At 37.9% G+C, this 15,328-nt stretch overlaps 1 protein-coding gene across 4 annotated transcripts in view; it reads right to left on the reverse strand.

Annotated features, from left to right (window-relative positions):
• The window catches only part of LOC149570898 (uncharacterized), a 387,041-nt gene that overhangs the window by 73,520 nt on the left and 298,193 nt on the right, over positions 1-15,328 (reverse strand). For all 4 annotated transcript variants that reach the window (XM_089812456.1, XM_089812457.1, XM_089812454.1 and 1 more), the window contains exon 12: positions 756-899. In XM_089812456.1, coding sequence (XP_089668582.1) covers positions 756-899 — 144 coding nt within the window. The remainder of the gene's footprint in view (positions 1-755; positions 900-15,328) is intronic.

The raw sequence follows: 15,328 nt of genomic DNA on the forward strand, positions 1-15,328 counted from the left end.
TTATTGTCAGATGTCCGTGAGGTTTTCACCCACAGTGGATTTATCCATGTTAATCTTGTGGCGTTCATTATTTCCATGCCATTTATGCTCTCTTCGTACCATTTATTAATTCCCTTAATGCTGTTTTGACGAGACAACTTTGGTTATGGCACTATAACTGGCATGGGTAAGTTTTCTTGAAAATTTAAAACTCTGGTTACCCGATTTTTCAAACTGGCCAAATTTAAAATTTCTCTCTCACCAGAATCTCCAAAATCCGCTACAGAGTTTGAAGTTTCAAAAGTCATGTCTGGGCCTGACCAGCATTTAAATGGAGTCTAAAACATTTTTAGAGGGGGGTAATGGGGGGGCAGCTGCACGTTTTCGTATTTATGTGCATGGACAAGTTTGAAAGTTCAAAGTTTACATGATTTCCTTGTCATGATAACAAAAAGGCCACCAGACCCGACAAACTCCTCAAAAGGAAATTTCGTGAAAGATTTAAATCCAGCATAATGTCAGGTAGAAACATGGTTCAAAAAGAATGGAAACACCCAATAGGCATATCATTAAACACTTGAGGAAGAGGTTTTAGACATTTTCAAAGTAAATACAATCACTTCCATAAAGCAAAAATCTACAATCGCTATACTGCAGCTACAAATCTCAGAGCTCGTAAGTCCATTACCTTGTCCTATTTCAATTTAGTATCTGGTAAATAAAAAGGGACACTTAAAGAAGTTCCTATAATTAAATTGTGATACATAGATACTTACAATGTTGTTCTTCGGTAAACTCCAGTAAAATCCTTGAATGGCTGCAGCAAACAAATCGCATGCAGCAAGTGCATATATAATAAGGGCATTCAATCCCATCCACTCTAGTAACACTGTTGGACGCCTGTACCCATACATGTCAACCTACAGAACAAAGTCATTTAAAGAAAGACTATAAATAGAATATTTAATAGATAATCTCTTGCAGGAAATGCAAAATATGAGAATAAATTGTCTCAGCTTATAGATACTTGTTGCTTTAAGATACAACCAATTACTAATCAATGGAATTTAACTATAAGTATAATATTTGTATAAAGACAGAATATAGATCCAGTAAGGTTTGTTAAATTATAACTTTCAGACACAGTTTTAATAGGCCATATCGAGATCAGTAAAGAAATAGTAAATGATCCCAAAGTTGAATCAAACTCAAGTTTAAAAATGTCATCATTAATTAATATGCTGTGAAGGGTTTGCTGAGGTTCAAGCGTAAGTGCAACATATTTTGTCGCAACTTATCTTCATAATCATATCAGGTACTTGGCCTCCTGTAAATTGTGAGCAATGTTTTTGGCTTAAGTGCTTAGGATCAGAGAGCAAAGATATACAGATTAAATATACAAAAGTGAAAACTAATTGTCTTGGGATACACAAAAAATTATCTAGGCCAGAGTCTAGAAATGTGTAAAAGGATGTACAAAGTGTTTGACGCAGACTGGACCCATGTGATGTTTGGAGTTATATACACTATTACAAGCCTCATTATCAAATGGAATGGTAACAAAAAGGCTATTAGAAGCCTATTGAGAAAACTTAATTTGGTAGTCAAATGGGGTAGCATTAATACAAGAAAGACATGCTCTAGTATGCATTGACGGCCACACTAGACCCATTAAGAAGCACTCTAGAAAGTGAAGAATTATTATGCATGTGGCAGTATTTATTTTTCATGTATTAGAAATGCACGGTGTTATTGTGACAGTCTTCCGGATTGCCATGAATTATTGTTTGGGACACCTTACTCCTCCAGTACTTTATTTTTGAAGTTGGAGTTACTACACCTTAAACAAGCAAGGCACCTTGTATACTATTGTCTTGCATTTTGTCACCACAACATGTAGGTAACAATATGGAACTGTTCAACTTAGTTTCGCATTTCTCTGAGTTTAGTTCATTATTTAATTGGTTAGTATTGATCAATAAATCGACCCCAATTGATATAATGAATCCTTTTATTGAAGATTTTCGTCAAGTCCTTTTAGTTTTTCTGTTTGTTGAGCCTATGCTTCACTTTTGAAGCCTTCAAAGTCCTTTTTCTTGTTTTGAGTGTGTGTTTGTTGGCTTTTGGTTACTTGGTTTTGCTCAAGTTATTGATTTCGGTTTTCTCTTCGATTCGGTCTACACTAGAGCTTAATCAGAGTTGGCAATCAAAAGATATGACCATTTTAGTGCCCCAAAAGTGGCATTCTAAGTACAACTGCACGAATTAAAAATATCAGGTTATATTTTGAAGTTGACATTCACCTTTTGAAAAATATAACATAAATTCACTTTATGTCATGTTTTTAATTTACTTTATCCTTTTAATTTTTCACTTTAAGTTACTATAGAGCATTTTATGTTATATTTTTAAGTTAAGTTGTTTTTTAATTTTTCACTAAAGTGACTATATTAACTATATAGTTTAATTTAATTTTTTAATTTTAATTCAAACTTCTTAGTAAATATTACTTTTTGAATGATCATTGCACATTGTATATTTATCTATATAGTGTAAATATTATTTATGACCCATTTAAGTAATATTTCTTCAAAAATTAAATTGACATGTGCTTAATTCATCACTTAAGTTGTGCTAACATTTGTATAGGCACATTTACATCAAAATATGCATTTGCATCCAAAAGGTGGGATTTTGATTGAAAAAACAATTTTAAAACACATAAAAGCATTTGCATCCAAAAGGTGCGATTTTGATTGAAAAGGCAATTTTAAAACACATAAAACATGTTATTACATGTGTTTTAAAACATGCAATCTCTCCCAAAAGGTGAGATATGCATATTTTTGTGTTTTCAAAACATGCAATGACCTCCAAAAGATGCAATTTTGCACTAAGGATCATTTGTGAGCATATTTTGAAATATGTAATGCACCTGAAAAGGTGCAATTTTGCTCTTGGACTCTATTACATATTTTTTTAAAACATGTGTTTGCACTCAAAAGGTGCGGTTTGAATGAGGAGACTCTACTACATGATTTTAAAACATGCAATCTTTTCCAAAAGGTGCGATTTGCATTTAATCCATGCATATGCCCTCATAGAACCTGAAATTGAAGATTCAAGGGCAAAAAATTGATGTTTTCCTCCTCCAAGAACATGTTTTTCATAAAAAAATGCTTAAATCTGCCCATATAATGGCTTGAAATCCATCACAAGAGGGGCATTTTTGAGCTTTAATACATATACATGCATTTGGGGGTTATGATTTTGCATATCCAAAACAAAAATGACCTAGATTTTTGCATTTTTTTAGGCACGTTTTTGTGAAAAATGCCCAGATTTGGGGCAGTTTTGATCACTTTTTGTCTGAAATAGAAGTCATTTTGAGGTTTCGATCCATATATATCCTATTGAAGAACACATTTTTGCCTTTAGATGTCAAAAAAACTTCATTTCATGTCTTTTATGAATCAAGGTTTTGAAAAAACGCCTCAAAAAAAAAGGGTTTTTTATCCACTTTTATGCGTTTTGAAGTCACATTTTTTCATTTGGGTCCATGTATATGCATTTGGGGAAGATGTTTTTGCATTCCTAAATAAAAAATGACTCAAATACATGCATTTTTTTGCCACGTTTTTACGAAACGACCCATATTTTTGCTTGAAAATGACACGTTTTTGTTAAAAAAACTCAAAAAATGGAATTTCCAGCCCATACATTTGAGGTCATTTTGGAGTTTTAACGGATGTTGTTTCCCTTGGAGACCACATTTTTGGCATTCTCATATCAAATTCGACCCTTCACTACTCATTAATATTTGTTGAATGCTAATATGGAAGAAGTCAAATTATTGTTTGAGTATCCACATTTGGATAATTGGTCTTCAAAGTGAATGATTCTTGCTATTTTGGCTCTTTGATCTCTAAGTGGACATTTTCAAACTTGCTCATCAATTGATGCTTATCTCCAAGTAAGTGGACATGTTTGAGTCTAAAACCAAAGGCATGTGTTTGTTTTGTGCTTGTTTTCTTGTTTTCTCGTTTTTCTTCTTTTGGAAAAAATTGCAAGTTCTTTCCCAAGAACTTGAGCACATTTCACTTCACACCACCTTCCACATGTTCATTCAAGTGCATCATTTCATTCCATATTCATCATTACATGCCAAGGCACATTGCATCCATTCCTTTCATATGCAATTACATGCAATTCCACTTTCCATGTCATAACACGTTGTGTCTCATTCTCCATATGCGATTACATGTAATCTCACCCTCCATCTACATTTACATGCAATCTCATCCTTCGTTCCCATTTAGACACATTTCCATCTTCCAAACCTAAATGCATGTTGGTTTTACATGTAATCCACTTTACGTGTAATGACATTCAGAGAACCCATTTTTGACTAAAGGTCACACTTGTAAAGTCAAAAGTTATCATTTGCACGCATTCATAGAACTTGCATTCTAGGCCATACCCACAAAAGCCCATCATTGCCCACATGTAATCCATCTTTCCAAGTCCGACTTTGGCCCTTTCCATCCAAATACATATGTTTCCAGTTCATTTCCAGCCATCATATGTGTTCCATAAGTGTTTAATCCATACTTCGAATACCCACCCCTCATGGATTTGTCATTGTAAGTCAAATCCCAATGTTCTCAAGGATTCAATCTCATTGAAAAATGTTATTATTATCTTCATGTTGTGGCGCACTCTTTAAGATATGTCAAAACTTCTTCAAAAAATAGAGATATCCCATAAAGAAGACATGTTTTGATTCTCAAGAAGCAGTAATTCATTTTATCTTCATTTTCCCAATGATTGTCCAAGAACTTGAGTTTGTGTGGGAATGTGCCAAGCACTTTGTTCCAAAAAAAAGGAAGTTGCAAATGCTTGACGGAAAGTTGTTCCAATTTTACCTCCGGACATCATTGAGAAGGTCTTCAAAGTGTCGAAAAATCTAGAATGTGCAAGTCTGACAAGATAATTCACAACTTGGAATGAGGAAAAGCTTGATCACGTCAAGTTTTCAAATCACAAGTGGAAATTCATCATGGTGAATGTAGTGGTATAGAATACAGGAATCCCCGATCCCATGATCATCATCAAGTAAAAGGCCTTTGCCAACAATCCACAGGATTGATTAATTTAGAATCAATAGCCTCAACTCTTTCTTCTTCTTTTTCTTCTTTCATGTTTGTAATTGGAGAGGATGTATTGCAGAAAATTGTGTATTTACATGTAATACGATTTACATGTGTAATGACATGTAATCTAATAATTTCTCTTGATAGTTAGACTGGGTCAAAGTTGGTTGAGTTGCTCCCACTTTTTCCTCCTTTTTCTCAACTCCTTTGCCTATATAAAGGAGTGCCCCCTCATTGTAATAACCATCTTTTGTTGTATGCAAGAAAGTTCTGCCACACTTGTGCAAGCATAACTTTGATTGTGTAGTACAAATTTGAGAGAAAAGTGAATAAAAGAAGCAATTTGATTCAAAGCTTTGACTACAAGCAATTGTAATAGTTTAAATTAGAAACTTTGACTATAATTGTGCCTATTGTCTTTGATTCATATTATTATTGTGTGTTTAATAACAGAGCGTAGTGAGTTAAGAAGCAATCGGAGCCGAAGCTTTGACTGGGAGTGGTTATGATAATACACATACTAGAAGCTTTGACTGCAGTGTGTGTTCCCATCTCAAATTCACGAAAAATAGTTTGAACTTCCCTACTTCTAGAAGTCTTTTCATCCCAATGGTAGAGGTTTTTCTTGTAGAATAGAGATCCTACTTTTCGAAGTCATTGCGCCCCAATGGTAGCGATTTTTCCTATAAATTAAACAAACAGGAATTAGAGCCAAACCAGTACGCTTTCAATCATCCTTTGAATTGGTGTTGGTTTATCAGTATCATCGTTTCCAAATACTAAATAGAAGTGTAGTTAGAGATTTCATTTTGCCAATTACTCGCTCTGCGAGTAAGTGGATTCTTTCCTGAAAGTTAAGAGGAAAGAATATTAGTAACACTCCTTCCAAAATCTCCCAACTTCTTGCTTACCTTGAATTCATCCAAGGAATGGTGAGAATGAGGAGCCTTTTCTTTAATGTAGGAGAGACTTGGTCTCATACGCTGTGGTTGGTCTCCCTGTTTTGCGACTAGATTTTCACAAAACTGTCGGTTGCAAAATATCCACCACATATACATTGTGCATTCATTATAGCAATGGAATGATGTAAATCACTCTTCATTGAGTCTTCATGAGGAGAGTCCTAAGTTGTAGGATCTGTGCATTAACAAAGAAACATAGAACCTATTTTGAAATCCTTCTCTCTATCCAAAATGCAAGCAGAAGAGAAACATGAAAAGGTTCTGCTTGTCATAATAGAATGATTGGTAAAATGTGGGTATCAAGTAGAATGAAGCATTATGCAATACATATAGAATTGAATGTGTTCTAATCCATAATATACAGATTTTAACAATGCTGCCACCTAATGCTGAACTCGATGAGGAATTTTAGTGCACAAATCTAATTGGTATAAATCTCTGTGATAGATAGAATGCTTCTTAGAACAATTGATTGCATCTCCCCGAAAAGAGAAAGATCATTAATTGGATGCATGGAGCAATGATATCTAGAGGTATACTCCACCTAGAACCTAGAATTTAGAACTACAAGTTAAGCCCTGAATCATAATAAGGGAAGCGATTGCAAATATCACCAGCTTTTGGTTACAAGGATCATATACCCCTAAGGGAGATCACTATATTTTAAGTCTTAACCTGTTTTCTTTTAAGGAGAACTATTGGTGGTCCTTCTGAGACAATGCAAGTCAGATAGTATGAAGATGACTCTAATCTTAAATTTCAAATTGATCTGGGTAATCAATCAACTCCAAGGTCCAGAGTGCCAAGTCATGGAAATGTTGAAGCAGACTACTTGTCTATTTATTTGTTCAAGAGGTCTGTGATAATCAAATATCAATCTTAACAATTCATCCAGCTAGTATGTTACATATGTTAATGTTATAATTCAGTTAGAAAAATTAAATTATATATATGAGATATATAATTTATTTATGACAATTTTTATATGGAATAATTTAACTTATATTGTAATAGTTAATTAATTATTACAATATAGTTGTCACTGTGATAATTTTGTGATAATGAATAGACATGTCCCTTGAAGGGAGATGTCTCTTCTTGGTTGATTCTCCCTATAAATGGAAAGAGATCATTGCTTCAGAAAACACATACCTAACATGGCAGTGCTTAGTACATTTGCAATGATCCATGAAAACTAACATGGTCTCAAAGCCAATTTCAAATATAAGGAATACATCTTGGAGAAACATATAAATGGAGTATCCTCTATTATTTGATCGATAGAGCAGTGTCTATGATTGTGTGCTAAAATAAATCATACTCAAGAATAATAAATCATCTACATAATGACATAAGATCATTTCAATATATAACATAGATAAATATCTAGTACTTTTAACATTTATGCATATATTCAATCTTATATATATACTTTAATATTTTGTATACACATTCTCCTCACAATTCTTAGTTCTTTTTATATCTTCATATACAAGAAATGCATTCCTTACGAATTCCCATATATACTTACCATATATCTATATAAGAAAATTAAGTAATATATTTCAAATGTGAAAAGAGAACCTTAAACAGTAGACCTCTTATACCTACCCTTTAATGTGATTGGTACCCCAAGCCTTAATAATTCTTCACTTATGATATCTCATATAATATAACTACCAAATAATTATTACTAGTAATGATACAAACTTACACTTATCGAGTGGGTGCCAGATATCTCTTATGTGCACTCTCCTTGACTCGCTTCTTCTGTCATCTACGTGCATAGTTGGATTTCGTGCTACATGCCTATCTCACTTCTCCTTACATGATGCGTAGGGCCCATGTCTTACGTCTTTGTGTACAAGGAATTATTCATTCTTATAGATTGTATCTTTTTGTTCAATCTATATTTCATTGTTCAAAGGTTCCTTGAATTTGCATGGCATGTGAGATCGTAGACGAGAGGTTTTCTCTTAAACACATATGTTTAAGATATGGGTTCGACTCCTTTACATTTTCCAAAGTGTTGCTATACAGTGCCGAAATTTTGTTCTAAGCTTTTTATTAAGGTACTTGCATATCTTGTTAGCAATACTTTTATGTTCTTGAATACGGGCATACTCTCTTCAACTCTCATCACGCACGCCACTTAGTGATGTGCATTGGCATCGAGGAGAGTTTTCATAATTTAGTTGCAGGCATCTTTTCCAAAATGTGTTCTCCGCCATTTAACACTTCACTTGAGTGACGGGCCACCATCTATACATGGCATATGCGACACCTATCCCTTATATTGTTTCTCAAACTTTATTTGTTATCCCTTCATCGAGTTGTCCCTTGACGCTATTGCTGGATGACTTTCCTTTCACCTCCATCACCGTTATCCCTTTCGTAATTTTACACCTTTATTGGTCACTATTATCTTGTTTGATATTGAATCACTAATATAGAGCTCGTCTCTGAATACTTGTAATGCTTAACCAATCTCTATTTTTCAAATCAATGTGTGCATAGGCCATGTGCAATATGATACATACTCCATGCATGCTAGCTAGCTAGAACAAATCACTTGAACCAATGAACAATGCAAAGATTTCAAAAAAAAACTCCTGCTAAGCATGATATGACATGAACATTCATTGAACATAAAACCTTTGTTGGATTCCTCGGAAATATCAATAGTCTTTCCTATAAGGAACAAAAATATAGCAAGTTAAGCTTAATTTGACGACCTCAGACTTGGAGAAATTTAGAATACAATCTATTGACAAACTCCAATATCACATGTCAGAGAAAAAAGGACAATAAGTAGCTTAGGTGCAACATGTTGGCTCCCAAATTGACCAAAAAGGGTGCGCTAAAAAATGACTATTAGTGTTGAACCATTTTTGCAATTTCACACATAAAATGATGATTAAAGGCATTGACCATTTTAAATCCTTGCATAGAATCAAGCTCTGAATTAAAAAAACAATCAATGCAATATAAATTTCCCTATAGCACATCTTTCACTTTTGTTTACTTCGATTCTTTTCGAATGTTCTTTAGGATTCCTAAACTCCGTTTGACGAGAAGGAATTGAACTGCTCTTCCGAGATTGCTACAAATGTAATTGTGTTGCCATAATGTTTGATATGCATTTTCCAAGAGCAGCGATTTCTCTCTTATATTGGAAAACACATGGAGAGACATGTCCCTTCCAATTCATTATTATTATTTAACTAACATACAATTAATTATTTAACTACACACACACACACACACACACACACACAATCATATATATATATATATATATATATTCAATTTAGCCTCCCAAGTTTTTCTAACTGAAGCTACCAAACATTAACACTAACTAGGACAGCGATTTCTATGGGAGTATTATTTGCAAATTCTGGCTGAAAACATCACTAAGAGACATCTATGTATGCTGCGGTTTCTTGTATTGAAGCAGCATTTGATTTGGTACAGCTGTGTTTGAAAATTCAAGATCATCTTCTGAATTATTTGCTAGTTGTGTCATACTACTAGCAGCGTTTTCTGATAAGGAGTACTTTCTATTTGGTGGTGTGGATTCATATAAACTGCTGCAATAAATTCCAACACCAACGATACCCAGGTTCATTTATATTCTAAATTGCTTATCTAGAGTGTTTGTAATAACTGCAATTCATTATTATCGTGTTGGCATTCATAGTGATTGAATTTTCATGTCAGTTGTAAGAGCATTCCTTATATTACAAAAAAACACAAAGCACATTTCTCCAACAAAATTCTTGGAAGAGCCAACAGGGTTCTTACAAATTCGCCCTTGATGTGATGTCAAAATGAGCCGTTGTTAACTTAATTTATTGGCACTCTAGAGCTGGGTGCACACTAACCAAGGGAGGCTGACCTATTTTGCCAATACAATGTTAAAAATTTCCCAATTGATCCCGACCCTCTAGCCTTGGACTGAAAATGAAATTTGAAGTGGATAAGGTCTGCACTTTGAACATCACAATTTGCAGGTTTTTGGGCAAAAATGAAGTTAAACACTGAACCTGAACAACAAATAATGATGTCAGAAATTACAAGTTTTTGGGAAAAAATGCCAAAGGAGGGTTGGATTCCAACCTTTCTTGTGCAATCCAATTATATCAAATTTTGATCTGCCCTCCAATACTTCACCAATCAGACCTTAAATCGGATCCTTACTTCATACTTGGGATGAAAATGCAATATATATTGAATTTGGAACAAATCAAGATGTCGGGATGCAATATATATTGAATTTGGAACAAATCAAGATGTCGGGATGCAATATATATTGAATTTGGAACAAATCAATATATATTGCTACAGAAACACCGCCGGAACCATCCAGTCGGCTGACACCATCCCCCCAAAAAGAAAAGTCGTCTCCGGATGACAATTACAAAATATCTGAGACAAATTAACAAACAAAATATATCATCAGAGTGACTACAACAAGAAAAATCTGCTTCTGTCACATCGCTTCACTTTGTCCCGTGCCTATAGCCTCTGCTAACACAATACTGTCTCCTCAAGCTGACCTTGATAGCCACCTGTGCTGCTTTCTCTGCTTCCAACACTGGGTCCACTAAGCTAAGTGTCGCTGCACTGCCTCCAACTAGATGATTAGCTCCTCCCGAGCTCTCTACGCATCCACCAAGATAGCCTCCCAGCCAACACATTCCCAGTGCCTCTAGTACACAGAAAGTCCATGCCTGCAGCCACTTCAACTCTTCTCAATTGGTCAGACTCCCACGACTGATATCCACCATTTCTATCATTTTTTGCCGATTCTGCACTCTTTCTGGCAACTACGGATGCGTCCCCTTTCCTTTGGCATCATCTATAACTCATTCCAAACAACTTGAATCTGTCGTCGTTTTTTTTTTTTTTTTTTTCTTTAAGAAACCCTCAGTTCAGTGACCGCAGGGTCTTGTCATTCTTTTCGCCTTCTAATTTCCAACATGCCACTCCTAGGTCAGTCCTCATGGAGAGACGTATGTGCTTGAGAGAACGTGAAGCATCCCATTATGTTTGTGTAGAGAGCGTATTCATCAACACAAAGCTTGACTTTGACGATGAGCTGGGTTCACAGAGTGGAAAATTCAACACAGGCAGAGGTGTTGTTGCGGCTGGTACAGTCATGCATCAGATCTTCGCCAAGGGTTTAGACGGAAAGACAAAAATGCAGGTTTCGATCTGAGGAGGAAGGTCGAGTAAAAAGTCTCGTATCAATTGCATAACATGATGACCCTCCTGTTGTTGATGATCCTTTGCCGTGGCCGATAGTTCATCATAAATTGCTGAATGCACCAAACGGTGAGTGAGCGGTTTGAAAACAACCCCGCGGGTTGGTTCCGCAGACCAGACAGACAGCCGGGAGGTGACTGTGGGACAACCTCCGCGGAGATATGCCCGTGGGCTATCTCCTGCGGGGAGTTACCTGCGGACATTATGCCTATGAGTCCCTCCCGCGAAGAATTGCCCGTGGGATTTTCCCGCGGAGAGTTGCCTGCCTGCGGCCCACTTTTTTTCTTTTTTTGTTTTATTTTTTCTTTTTTTCTTTTCTTTTTTTCCAATTTATTTATTTATTTATTTTTTAATTAATTTTTTTTTTTTTTCAAAAAATATACGAAGCACCTCAAATTTGCCTCTGACCATCGCCATTCTGCAACGACGACGGAGTCAACTAGCCATCCTATGACAGTGACGGAGTCTTCCTGGCACCATATATTTTAAATTTGGATCCGTTGACTGCCGAAGGTACCATCTACCCGTCCAAAGTTGATAATCTGATCGCTCCATTGTTGCCGACCTTCCGAATCTTATATGGTCCAACCCATCTGCCCTTAAACTTTTCCACTTTGATTTCATTCTGACCGTCGTACGCCTTACGTTTGTTCTGTGCCACCTCCATCGCCCACTGTGCCTGCGGTCGTCGCACAACTAGATTATTTCCTTGTTGTTGGTGCCCTTCCACTAATTTTATGCTGCGGTGTAACCTTTTCTTTCCACGTGGTCCATTCACCATGTACCGGACAGTGGGATCTTTCGTTTTTCTGTGTTCAGACTGTATGTTCTTCCCCTCAGCTTTAGCCATGGCAGTTTTTCCTTCTTCCGCTTCCCTGCATTCCTCCAGACATTCATTGTCCTGTGTTTTTTCATGTTCGTCGACCGTTAACATATTGCAACTCGGAAACAGTTCGTAGTCTTCTATCTGCTAGTGGAACATGCCATTCACCAAGTCCAGGTCATCATCATTTGATCCTTCGTCAAGTCTCAATACTCTTCCGTCTGGTTCCATTCTCCTCTATGCTTCGTCGTCACTTTCTGAATCTGACGATGTTGCCTCCTTACTGACCATTTGTGTATGCAGGTCAATTGTGAATCTTTTGCCTCCACGCTCCATTGATAGGGTATTTCGTTTCCAATCATGTTTTACTTTTGCTTGCACCAACCAATCCCGTCCTAGAATAGCATCATATCCTTTTCTTTTTAATGGAATGACCACAAAATCCAATAAAAATGGTTGCATACCAATTGTTACCGGTTGCGCTTTCAAGATTCCCAACGATTTGATTCCATGTTGGTCTACCGTGAGCAATTGAAATGCAGGTGGCCACAATGTCGGCTTTCCCATCTCGACGACTGCCGGATGCCATCCGGATGTGAGTGCCAGCAGCATTGGGTCTGTTGTCATCACTCCCCTACTATCCCTTCCTGTGTCCTCCGGTGCTTTCGAAAATGGTGTATGATTCAAAATGGTCGTCCGTAACTGGGGCATTGTGAGAAGGAGGTCACTTATCCTGACCTGTATCTGCGTTTGTAAGATCTGTCGTACAATGTTTTGTTCTGCGAAGTTCCTTGCCAAGGTGCCGGTGATATCCTTCAACTGAGATGTCCCTGCCGACGATGCCTTTGCAATGTTCGCCTGCACTTCCCCCACTTTTCTCTTTTCCTCCGCTTGGCTCCGTGTAATTGCCAGAACCTCCTCTACATCCGTGCCAAGAGTGATCAAGTTTACTCCAGCCTTTGGACACTTGGAATCTTCGTGATCGCCGGGTCCGCACCATCCGCATAATAATTTCGATGTGTTTGCCATTGTACAATCCCGTGCAAAATGACCCCACAAATTACATGCTCGACATTGAACGATCGACCATCCATTTGCATCATAGTGAGTTCGACTTCGGCTCCCATTATTATTGTTATTATTTGTATTGTTGTTATTTTGCCCTCTGCTATTATTCCTATATCCTCCGGATGTAGCACCGGCGGTATTCGTGTTTCTGCTACTACCCGACGGGGAAGCCTCTTGTGTGAGAAACACTTGCGGAGATCCTCTTGTCTTCATGTTAAAGGGGCACTCCTTTGTCGAATGGCCCATGATCTGACAAATGTCACAGAATTGGTTCTTGGGACACGATCCTTTAGTATGCCCGTCTGTCTTACACTCCGTACACCACAGCTCATTGCCTTTTGGATGCTTCTGCATGTTTTTAAACTCCTTCATCATGCGAACCATATCCTTCTGTAGGGCACGAACCTTCTTGCTGCTGCCTTCGTCGTCGCTACTATCATCTCTGTCAGGCTCGTCGTCATCCGAATCAGAGGAGCTAGTTTTCTTCTTCTTTGTCTTCTGCTCACTTTCAAGGTCCAGTGCTCTGTTATACGCATCCACATATGATGACGGCGGCACAATTTTCATTTTCCTCCGCAACTTCGAGCATAGGCCGTCCACAAACCATCTTTTTTGCAATCCGTCTGCCAGCTTGCTTTCCATTTTGTTTATTAAGTCTTTTAATCTCCTGGCGTAGACACGAACAGTTTCGTGCTTCCCCTGTTTGGTATTGAAAATCTCTGCTACGATTTCATTATCATCCCGCAAGAGTTTAAATTCCGCCAAGAACTCCTTTTTAATGTTATCCCAGCTATTTAGCTTCTATGGATCCGTATCCGAAAACCAATCAATCGCGACACCCCGTAGGGTTGCCGGAAATTGCCTGGCCCATTCGTCGGCATCTGTGATTCCATTTTCCCGCCAGATTGTCTCACATGTCTTACAATGTCGGATGGGGTTGGCTGTACCATCGCCTTCAAATTTCGGCAGCTTCTCTTTGGGTCCCGCCATCACAACACTGGAGGTCTGCATTGTCACACTGGAGGTCTGCACTCCTACACCGGCAGTCGACACTCCCACACCGACAATTTGAACTCCCACACCGATGGTCTGCACTCGCACACCGGCAGTCTGAACTCCCGCACTGACATTCTGAACTCGTGCACCGGCGGTTTGCACTTCCGCACCGAAGGTGTGGACAGCTGCGAACCTTGGTGAAGAAGAAGGATCCTCTGAAATTGTTTCCCGCGGAAGTCTATCCTGGACGAAGAGATCACTCCACGCTCGTGCTCCGTCGGCACTGCGAGCCGTGCAAGTTGATGCTCTTCCATCAGAGTTTTCCTCCCTTGGCGAACACAAGTTCAAGAACTCCTCCCGTGCTTCTTCCACCAATTCCACCCACTGCCGAGTCTCCTCCAACAATTCTTCCGCGCTCCGATGTCCGTCGGCGTTCGACTTGCTGTGCCAGAATTAAATTCTCTTGCGCAGTACGGATTCCATCTTTTCCCTTCGCCTTATTTCGATCCTTGTTAAGCTGATTTGGCATTAATCTTCATTCCTCCCACCTTTCAGATTCATAAGGCAACGGCGCCAAATGTTTATCGTACAGGTAAAGAAATCAACACATACAGACAATGAACATGAACAGCAGAACTTATATTATTATTCGCATACGCCAGACATTACATACAAAGCATATCATATCACAAGATGCATTACAATGATCCCAGACAAGATATAACTACTACCGCCGAACCTTCCCGAAGGAGTCCGTCGGCCACAAATATTCTATCCGCTACAAACTATTTATCGACGACGATGGCTACAGAATACAGAAACACCGCCGGACATCACCCCGTCGGCTACAGAATACAGAAACACCGCCGGACATCACCCTGTCAGCTACAGAATACAAAACACCGCTGGACAACACCCCGTCGGCTACAGAATACAAAACACCGACGACCATCATTCTGTCGGCTACAGAAACACTGCCGAAACCATCCAGTCGGCTGACAATAGTTAATGTTTCCTAGCTAAGCTAGAGAATTATTCGAAATAGAAGGTCCAAAAATTCATTCTTTTGGACAAAAATG

This window comes from Cupressus sempervirens, chromosome 2 (assembly GCF_028749045.1).
Source record: "Cupressus sempervirens isolate cs-2001-9-10 chromosome 2, ASM2874904v1, whole genome shotgun sequence".
NCBI classification, from domain to species: domain Eukaryota; kingdom Viridiplantae; phylum Streptophyta; class Pinopsida; order Cupressales; family Cupressaceae; genus Cupressus; species Cupressus sempervirens.